The 10406-nt window shown below is 55.8% G+C and overlaps 1 protein-coding gene across 1 annotated transcript; it reads left to right on the plus strand.

Moving 5' to 3' along the window:
- The first annotated feature begins 320 nt into the window (after positions 1–320).
- On the plus strand, positions 321–7349 carry LOC121468594 (kallikrein-14-like). Its single transcript, XM_072920708.1, has 5 exons — positions 321–343; positions 864–963; positions 2075–2168; positions 4950–5086; positions 6998–7349. Exons 1-5 carry the CDS (start codon positions 321–323, stop codon positions 7145–7147), a joined length of 504 nt encoding a protein of 167 aa, XP_072776809.1. The 3' UTR covers positions 7148–7349.
- Positions 7350–10406: the final 3057 nt, after the last annotated feature.

A 10406-nucleotide genomic window follows, 5' to 3' on the forward strand; every position in this document is an offset into this window, starting at 1 on the left:
GGTGGGATCTCAGGTGGGATCTCAGGTGGGATCTCAGGTGGTTCCTAAGTGGGGTCTCAGGAGGGTTCCCAGGTGAGCCTCAGGTGTGTCACAGGTGAGGTTTCTGGAGCTCTTTATGGAGACCAGGTGAGGTCTCAGGTGAGGTCTCAGGTGGATCTCAGGTGGGTTCCTAAATGGGGTCTCAGGTGTGTCTCAGGTGTGTCACAGGTGATCTCCAGGTGAGGTTTCTGGAGCTCTTTATGGAGGCCAGGTGAGATCTCAGGTGGGATCTCAGGTGGGTCTCAGGTGGGATCTCAGGTGGATCTCAGGTGGGTTCCTAAATGGGGTCTCAGGTGGATCTCAGGTGGGTTCCTAAATGGGGTCTCAGGTGTGCCCTAGGTGAGGTCTCAGGTGGGTCTAAGGTGGGTTCCTAAATGGGGTCTCAGGTGGATCTCAGGTGGGTTCCTAAATGGGGTCTCAGGTGTGTCTCAGGTGTGTCACAGGTGAGCCCCAGGTGAGGTTTCTGGAGCTCTTTATGGAGGCCAGGTGGGATCTCAGATGGGATCTCAGATGGGATCTCAGGTGGGTCTCAGGTGGGTTCCTGGTGGGTTCCTAAGTGGGATCTCAGGTGGGATCTCAGGTGGGTCTCAGGTGTGTCACAGGTGAGCTCCAGGTGAGGTTTCTGGAGCTCTTTATGGAGGCCAGGTGGGATCTCAGGTGGGATCTCAGGTGGGTTCCAAATGGGTCTCAGATGTGCCCCAGGTGTGCCCAGGTGAGGTCTCAGGTGGGATCTCAGGTGGATCTCAGGTGGGTCTCAGGTGGGTTCCTAAATGGGGTCTCAGGTGTGCCCAGGTGTGCCCAGGTGTGCCCCAGGTGTGCCCCAGGTGTGCCCAGGTGTCCCCGGGCCGGCCAGAACTGCAGCGTCAGCGGCTGGGGCACCACCAAGTCACCTGGAGGTACCTGGGGGGGCTGGGAGGGTCTCAGGTGTGTCACAGGTGTGTCACAGGTGAGCTCCAGGTGAGGTTTGTGGAGCTCTTTATGGAGGCCAGGTGAGGTCTCAGGTGGGTTCCCAGGTGTGCTCCAGGTGAGATCTCAGGTGGGATCTCAGGTGGGTCTCAGGTGGGATCTCAGGTGGGATCTCAGGTGGGTTCCTAAGTGGGGTCTCAGGTGAGCCCAGGTGAGGTTTCTGGAGCTCTTTATGGAGGCCAGGTGAGGTCTCAGGTGAGGTCTCAGGTGGGATCTCAGGTGGGTTCCTCAGTGGGATCTCAGGTGGGTTCCTAAATGGGGTCTCAGGTGTGCCACAGGTGTGCCACAGGTGTGCCACAGGTGTGCCACAGGTGTGTCACAGGTGAGCCCCAGGTGAGGTTTGTGGAGCTCTTTATGGTGGCCAGGTGAGCCCCAGGTGGGATCTCAGGTGGGATCTCAGGTGGGATCTCAGGTGGGTTCCTAAATGGGGTCTCAGGTGTGCCCCAGGTGAGCTCCAGGTGAGGTTTCTGGAGCTCTTTATGGAGGCCAGGTGAGGTCTCAGGTGGCTTCCTAAATGGGGTCTCAGGTGTGTCACAGGTGTGCCCAGGTGTGCCCAGGTGTCCTCGGGCCGGCCAGAACTGCAGCGTCAGCGGCTGGGGCACCACCAAGTCACCTGGAGGTACCTGCGCACACTTGGGGGGGGGTCAGGGCAGGTGGGACAGGTCTCAGGTGAGCTCCAGGTGAGGTTTCTGGAGCTCTTTATGGAGGCCAGGTGAGGTCTCAGGTGGGTTCCTAGGTTGATCTCAGGTGAGGTCTCAGGTGGGTCTCAGGTGAAGTCTCAGGTGGGATCTCAGGTGGGTTCTCAGGTGGGTTCTCAGGTGGGTTCTCAGGTGGGTTCCTAAATGGGGTCTCAGGTGTGTCACAGGTGAGCTCCAGGTGAGGTTTTTGGAGCCCTTTATGGAGACCAGGTGAGGTCTCAGGTGAGTCCCAGGTGGGGTCTCAGGTGGGATCTCAGGTGTGCCCCAGGTGGATCTCAGGTGGATTCCTAAGTGGGATCTCAGGAGGGTTCCCAGGTGAGCCTCAGGTGTGTCACAGGTGAGGTCTCAGGTGGGTCTCAGGTGTGCCGCAGGTGTGCCCAGGTGTGCCCCAGGTGTGCCCCAGGTGTCCCCGGGCCGGCCAGAACTGCAGCGTCAGCGGCTGGGGCACCACCAAGTCACCTGGAGGTACCTGGGCACAGGTGGGAGGGTCTCAGGTGTGTCACAGGTGAGCCCCAGGTGAGGTTTCTGGAGCTCTTTATGGAGCCCAGGTGGGATCTCAGGTGGGTCTCAGGTGAGATCTCAGGTGGGTTCCTAAAGGGGGTCTCAGGTGAGCCCCAGGTGAGGTTTGTGGACACCAGGTGAGATCTCAGGTGGGTTCCTAAATGGGGTCCCAGGTGTGTCACAGGTGAGCCCAGGTGAGGTTTCTGGAGCTCTTTATGGAGGCCAGGTGAGATCTCAGGTGGGTTCCCAGGTGTGGTCCAGGTGAGCTACAGGTGAGGTCTCAGGTGGGTCTCAGGTGGGTCTCAGGTGGGTTCCTAAGTGGGGTCTCAGGTGTGTCACAGGTGAGATCTCAGGTGAGGTTTCTGGAGCTCTTTATGGAGACCAGGTGAGATCTCAGGTGGGTTCCCAGGTGGATCTCAGGTGGGATCTCAGGTGGGATCTCAGGTGGGTTCCTAAATGGGGTCTCAGGTGAGCCCAGGTGAGGTTTGTGGAGCTCTTTATGGAGACCAGGTGAGGTCTCAGGTGGGATCTCAGGTGGGTTCCCAGGTGGATCTCAGGTGGGATTTTTTGGGCTTTTTTGGGATTTTTTGGGGATTTTTGGGAGTTTTTTGGATTTTTGGGGATTTTTCTCTCACCTGGTCTCACCTGGGCAGGTCCAGGAAGGTTTTGGGTTCTACCAAGGCTGAGAACGGTCCCAAAATGGGGCAAATCCGGGGGATTTTGGGTTCTGTGTTACCAAAAATGGCGATTTTTGGGAATTTTTGAGATTTTTGGGGACTTTTTTTGGATTTTTTTGGGATTTGGGGTTTTTTCTCTCACCTGTCTCACCTGTGCTCACCTGGATGGGTCCAGGAAGGTTCAGAACGGCTCCAAAATGGGGCAAATCCGGGGGATTTTGGGTTCCGTGTAACCAAAAATGGCGATTTTGGGGATTTTTTGGGGCTTTTTTGGAATTTTGGGGGATTTTTGGGGATTTTTTTGGATTTTTGGGGTTTTTTTCTCTCTCACCTGTCTCACCTGTGTCACCTGTGCTCACCTGGATGGGTCCACGAAGGTTCAGAATGACCCCAAAATGGGGCAAATCCGGGGGATTTTGGGTTCCATGTTACCAAAAATGGCGATTTTGGGGGACTTTTTTTGGATTTTTGCGATTTTTTGGGCCTTTTTTGGAATTTTTTGGGATTTTTGTGCTTTTTCTCTCACCTGTCTCACCTGTGCTCACCTGTGCAGGTGTTCATCACCTTTGGGGCTGGGAACGGTCCTGGAATGGGGCAAATCCGGGGGATTTTGGGTCCCATGTTACCAAAAATTGTGATTTTTGGGATTTTTTGGGGCTTTTTGGGATTTTTTGAGGATTTTTGGGGGATTTTGGGGGGATTTTGAGAGATTTTTGGGATTTTGGGGATTTGGGGTTTTTCTCTCTCACCTGTCTCACCTGTGCTCACCTGGATGGGTCCACCAAGGCTGGGAACGGCCCCAAAATGGGGCAAATCCGGGGGATTTTGGGTTCCATGTTACTAAAAATTGATATTTTTGGGTTTTTTGGGGGGATTTTTTCCATTTTTTCCTAATTTTTGCTATTTTTTCTCTCACTTGTCTCACCTGTCTCACCTGTGCTCACCTGTGCTCACCTGTGCAGGTGTTCATCACCTTTAGGGCTGGGAATGGCCCCAAAATGGGGCAAATCTGAAGGATTTTGGGTTCCATGTTACCAAAAATGGCAATTTTTGGGGCTTTTTGGGATTTTTTGCGCCTTTTTTGGGATTTTTTGGGCCGTTTTTTGGGATTTTTTGGGATTTTTGGGTTTTTTCTCTCTCACCTGTCTCACCTGTGCTCACCTGGATGGGTCCAGGAAGGTTCACAATGGCCCCAAAATGGGGCAAATCTGGGGGATTTTGGGTTCCATGTTACCAAAAATGGGGATTTTGGGGAATTTTTGGGGCTTTTTGGAATTTTTGGGGATTTGGGGTTTTTTTCTCTCACCTGTCTCACCTGTGCAGGTGTTCATCACCTTTGGGGCTGAGAACGGTCCCAGAATGGGGCAAATCCGGGGGATTTTGGGTTCCATGTTACCAAAAATGGCAATTTTGGGGGACTTTTTTTGGATTTTTGCAATTTTTTGGGGCCTTTTTTGGGATTTTTTGGGATTTTTAGGGATTTTTGGGTTTTTTTCTCTCACCTGTCTCACCTGTCTCACCTGGATGGGTCCACCAAGGCTGAGAACGGCCCCAAAATGGGGCAAATCTGAGGGATTTTGGGTTCCATGTTACCAAAAATGGAGATTTTTGGGATTTTTTGGGGCTTTTTGCTATTTTTGGGGATTTGGGGTTCTTTTCTCACACCTGTGCTCACCTGTCTCACCTGTGCAGGTGTTTTGGGGTCCCACCATCACCTTTGGGGCTGGGAACGGTCCCAAAATGGGGCAAATCCGGGGGATTTTGGGTCCCATGTAACCAAAAATGGCAATTTTTGGGAATTTTGGGGGATTTTTTCAATTTTTCCCTAATTTTTGTCATTTTCACTCTCACCTGTCCCACCTGTGCTCACCTGTGCAGGTGTTTTGGGGTCCCACCATCACCTTTGGGGCCGGGAACGGTCCCAAAATGGGGCAAATCCGGGGGATTTTGGGTCCCATGTTACTAAAAATTTATATTTTTGGGTTTTTTTGGGGGATTTTTTCAATTTTTCCCTAATTTTTGTTATTTTCTCTCTCACCTGTCCCACCTGTCCGCCTCACCTGCGCAGCGCGGCTGCCGCGGGACCTGCAGTGCGCGCAGGTGCAGACCTTCGGGCCCCGGCAGTGCGCCCGCGCCTACGGCAACGCCGTCACGCCCAACATGTTCTGCGCAGGTGTGCCCCAGGGCGGCGTCGACTCCTGCCAGGTGAGTGACAGGTGTGCCCAGGTGTGCCCAGGTGTGCCCAGGTGTGTCCAGGTGTGTCCAGGTGTGTGTCAGGTGTGCCCAGGTGTGCCCCAGGTGTGCCCCAGGGGGGCATCGACTCCTGCCAGGTGAGTCCAGGTGTGCCCCAGGTGTGCCCAGGTGTGTGTCAGGTATGACAGGTGTGCCCCAGGTGTGCCCCAGGTGTGCCCCAGGGCGGCGTCGACTCCTGCCAGGTGAGTGACAGGTGTGCCCAGGTGTGCCCCAGGTGTGCGCAGGTGTGCCCCAGGGGGGCATCGACTCCTGCCAGGTGAGTGACAGGTGTGACAGGTGTGCCCAGGTGTGCCCCAGGTGTGCCCCAGGTGTGTGTCAGGTGTGCCCAGGTGTGCCCCAGTGCGGTGTCGACTCCTGCCAGGTGAGTGACAGGTGTGACAGCTGAGTGACAGGTGTGACAGGTGAGTGTCAGGTGTGCCCAGGTGTGCCCAGGTGTGTGCCAGGTGTGCCCCAGGTGTGCCCCAGGTGTGCCCCAGGTGTGCCCAGGTGTGTGTCAGGTGTGACAGGTGTGTCAGGTATGCCCAGGTGTGCCCCAGGTGTGCCCAGGTGAGTGCCAGGTGTGCTCAGGTGTGCCCAGGTGTGCCCAGGTGTGCCCCAGGGCGGCGTCGACTCCTGCCAGGTGAGTGCCCAGGTGTGCCCAGGTGTGCCAGGTGTGCCCAGGTGTGTGTCAGGTGTGCCCAGGTGTGCCCCAGGTGTGCCCAGGTGTGCCCCAGGGCGGCGTCCACTCCTGCCAGGTGAGTGACAGGTGTGCCCAGGTGTGCCCAGGTGTGCCCAGGTGTGCCCCAGTTGTGCCCAGGTGTGTGTCAGGTATGACAGGTGTGCCCCAGGTGTGCCCCAGGGGGGCGTCGACTCCTGCCAGGTGTGTGACAGGTGTGCCCCAGGTGTGCCCAGGTGTGCCCCAGGTGTGCCCCAGGTGTGCCCAGGTGTGCCCAGGTGTGCCCCAGGGCGGCGTCGACTCCTGCCAGGTGAGTCCAGGTGTGCCCAGGTGTGCCCAGGTGTGCCCAGGTGTGTGTCAGGTGTATCTCAGGTGTATTTACCTGTCCCAGGTGTATCTCAGGTGTGACTCAGGTGTGTCTCACCTGTCCGTTACCTGTCTCACCTGCGCAGGGTGACTCCGGGGGCCCGCTGGTGTGCGGGGGGTACCTGCAGGGCGTGGTCTGTGCCAGGTGTATCTCAGGTGTATCTCAGGTGTATTTACCTGTCTCAGGTGTATCTCAGGTGTATCTCAGGTGTATCTCAGGTGTGTTTACCTGACCCAGGTGTGTTTACCTGCACAGGGTGACTCCGGGGGCCCGCTGGTGTGCGGGGGGTACCTGCAGGGCGTGGTCTGTGCCAGGTGTGACTCAGGTGTATCTCAGGTGTATTTACCTGTCCGTTACCTGTCCCAGGGTGACTCCGGGGGCCCGCTGGTGTGCGGGGGGTACCTGCAGGGCGTGGTCTGTCCCAGGTGTATCTCAGGTGTGTTTACCTGTCTCAGGTGTATTTACCTGTCCGTTACCTGCGCAGGGTGACTCCGGGGGCCCGCTGGTGTGCGGGGGGTACCTGCAGGGCGTGGTCTGTGCCAGGTGTATCTCAGGTGTATCTCAGGTGTATCTCAGGTGTATCTCAGGTGTATCTCAGGTGTATCTCAGGTGTATCTCAGGTGTATTTACCTGTCTCAGGTGTATTTACCTGTCTCAGGTGTGTCTCACCTGTCCGTTACCTGTCCCCAGGGTGACTCCGGGGGCCCGCTGGTGTGCGGGGGGTACCTGCAGGGCGTGGTCTGTGCCAGGTGTATCTCAGGTGTATCTCAGGTGTATTTACCTGTCCCAGGTGTATCTCAGGTGTATCTCAGGTGTGACCCAGGTGTGTTTACCTGCACAGGGTGACTCCGGGGGCCCGCTGGTGTGCGGGGGGTACCTGCAGGGCGTGGTCTCCTGGGGCATGGCCGTGTGTGGTCAGCGGGGTCAGCCCGGCGTGTACAGCAACGTCTGCCGCGCCCGCGCCTGGATCCAGCGCGTCATCCGGCAGTGACCAGCAGGGACCAGGAGTGACCAACAGTGACCAACAGTGACCAGGAGTGACCACGAGGGACCAGGAGTGACCAGGAGTGACCAACAGTGACCAGCAACTCATGACCAGTGACCAGGAGTGACCAGGAGTGACCAACAGTGACCACAAGTGACCACGAGGGACCGGGAGTGACCACGAGTGACCACGAGTGACCAAGAGTGACCAGTGACTGCCGCCAAGTGACCATGAGTGACCAGGAGTGACCAGCAACCAACAATGACCAGGAGTGACCAGGAGTGACCAACAGTGACCAACAGTGACCACCAGTGACCACGAGGGACCACGAGGGACCGGGAGTGACCAGCAGTGACCACGGGGGACCAGGAGTGACCACGAGGGACCAGTGACTGCCGCCAAGTGACCACGAGTGACCATGAGGGACCGGGAGTGACCACGAGTGACCAGGAGTGACCAGCAACCAGGATTGACCAACAACCCATGACCAACAGTGGCCAGGAGTGACCAACAATGACCAGGAGTGACCAACAATGACCAACAGCAACCCAGAGTGACCAATGACCCATGACCAGTGACCGCGAGTGACCACGAGTGACCACAAGTGACCAGTGAGTGCCACCAAGTGACCACGAGTGACCACGAGTGACCAACAGTGACCAGGAGTGACCAGCAGTGACCAGCAGTGACCAACAGCAACCAGGAGTGACCAACAACCCATGACCAACAATGACCAACAGTGACCAACAGAAACCAGGAGTGACCAACGACCCATGACCAGTGACCACGAGTGACCACAAGTGACTGCAAGGGACTGGGAGTGACCATGAGTGACCACGAGTGACCACGAGTGACCAGGAGTGACCAGGAGTGATCAACAACCCATGACCAGTGACCATGAGTGACCGCAAGGGACCAGGAGTGACCAGGAGTGACCGAGAGTGACCAGCAGTGACCACGAGTCACCAGCAACCAGGATTGACCAACAACCCATGACCAACAGTGACCAACAGTGACCAGGAGTGACCAGGAGTGACCAGCAACCAACAGCAACCAGGATTGACCAGGAGTGACCAACAATGACCACGACTGACCAACAGTGACTGGGAGTGACCAGCAGCCATGATTGACCAACAACCCATGACCAGCAGTGACCAACAGTGACCACGAGTGACCACAAGTGACCAACAATGACCAGCAGTGACCAACAGTGACCACAAGTGACCACGGGGGACCAGGAGTGGCCAGCAACCAGGATTGACCAACAGCCCATGACCAACAGTGACCAACAGTGGCCAGGAGTGACCAACAGTGACCAGCAACCAGGAGTGACCAACAGCAACCAGGAGTGACCAACGACCCATGACCAGTGACCAGGAGTGACCAGGAGTGACCAGGAGTGACCAACAGTGACCAACAGTGACCACGAGTGACCAACAGTGACCAGGAGTGACCAGCAGTGACCACGAGTGACCAACAGTGACCAGCAGTGACCAGGAGTGACCAACAACCCATGACCAACAGTGACCAGGAGTGACCACGAGTGACCAACAGTGACCAGGAGTGACCAGCAGTGACCAGGAGTGACCAACAGTGACCAGGAGTGACCAGGAGTGACCAGCAACCAGGATTGACCAACAGCCCATGACCAACAGTGACCAGCAGTGACCAGCAGGGACCAGGAGTGACCAACAGTGACCAGGAGTGACCAGGAGTCACCAGTGACCAGTGACCACCAGTGACCAGTGGCCATGAGTGACCAGTGACCAGTAGTGACCGCGAGTGACCAGCAGTGACCAGTGACCATGAGTGACCAGTGACCACCAGTGACCACGAGTGACCAGCGGTGACCAGCAGTGACGGGGATTTGGGGGGAAAATAAAGAAAAATGGAAAAACCTTCGAGATGTGGAGTGACTGGGATGGACTGGGATGGACTGGGAGGGACTGGGATGAACTGGGACCGTACTGGGATGGACTGGGATGAACTGGGATGGACTGGGAGGGACTGGGATGGACTGGGATGGACTGGGAGGGACTGGGATGGACTGGGAGGGACTGGGAGGGAACTGGGATGGACTGGGATGGACTGGGATGGACTGGGATGGACTGGGATGGACTGGGAGGGACTGGGATGGAACTGGGAGGGAACTGGTTTGGACTGGTTTGGACTGGTTTGGACTGGTTTGGACTGGGATGAACTGGGATGTGACATTTGGGGGGTCCCAAATAACCCAAAGGGATCACAAATGTCCCCAAAATGGCCCCAAAAGTCTTCAACATCCCCAAATGTCCCCAAACCTCCCCAAATGTCCCTAAAATGTCCCCAAATGATCCCAAAATGTCCCAAAATGCCCCTAAAATGTCCCCAAATCCCCCCAAATGTCCCCAAATGTCCCTAAAATCCCCAAATGTCCCTAAAATGTCCCCAAATGTCCCCAAAATGTCCCCAAATGTCCCTAAAATGTCCCCAAATGATCCCAAAATGTCCCCAAATGTCCCTAAAATGTCCCCAAATGATCCCAAAATGTCCCCAAATGCCCCTAAAATGACCCCAAATGCCCCTAAAATGTCCCCAAATGTCACTAAAATGTCCCCAAGTGCCCCTAAAATGTCCCCAAAATGTCCCTAAAATGCCCCAAATGTCCCCAAATCCCCCCTTAAATGTCCCAAAATGTCCCCAAACCTCCCCAAATCCCCCCAAATGTCCCTAAAATGTCCCCAAATGCCCCCAAATGATCCCAAATCCCCCCAAATGATCCCCAAATGTCCCCAAAATGTTCCCAAATGTCCCCAAATGTCCCTAAAATGTCCCCAAATGTCACTAAAATGTCCCCAAATGTCACTAAAATGTCCCCAAATGCCCCTAAAATCCACAAATGTCCCTAAAAACCCCCAAATGCCCCCAAAATGTCCCCAAAATGTCCCCAAAATGTCCCTAAACCTCCCCAAATCCCCCCAAAATGTCCCCAAATGTCCCCCAAATGTCCCCAAAATGTCCCCAAACCTCCCCAAATCCCCCCAAAATGTCCCCAAATGTCCCCAAAATGCCCCCAAATCCCCCCAAATGTCCCCAAAGTGTCCCCAAATCCCCCCAAATCCCCCCAAAATGTCCCCAAAGTGTCCCCAAAATGTCCCCAAACCCCTCCAAATGTCCCCAAAATGCCCCCAAACCGCCCCGAATTGTCCCCAAAATGTCCCCAAATGTCCCCAAAATGTCCCCAAACCTCCCGGAATTGTCCCCAAAAGACGCCCAAGGGCCAGGC

This window comes from Taeniopygia guttata, chromosome 33, assembly GCF_048771995.1.
Source record: "Taeniopygia guttata chromosome 33, bTaeGut7.mat, whole genome shotgun sequence".
Lineage (NCBI taxonomy): Eukaryota > Metazoa > Chordata > Aves > Passeriformes > Estrildidae > Taeniopygia > Taeniopygia guttata.

Bases quoted from the DNA above. Each gene is read 5' to 3' on its own strand.
- LOC121468594 (XM_072920708.1), top strand. From the start codon at position 321: ATGGGGTCTCAGGTGGATCTCAG. The intron at 344-863 runs GTGGGTTCCTAA...GGTGTGCCCCAG, and splicing joins GGGTCTCAGGTGGATCTCAG to GTGTGCCCAGGTGTCCCCGG. The intron at 5,087-6,997 runs GTGAGTGACAGG...TTACCTGCACAG, and splicing joins GCGGCGTCGACTCCTGCCAG to GGTGACTCCGGGGGCCCGCT.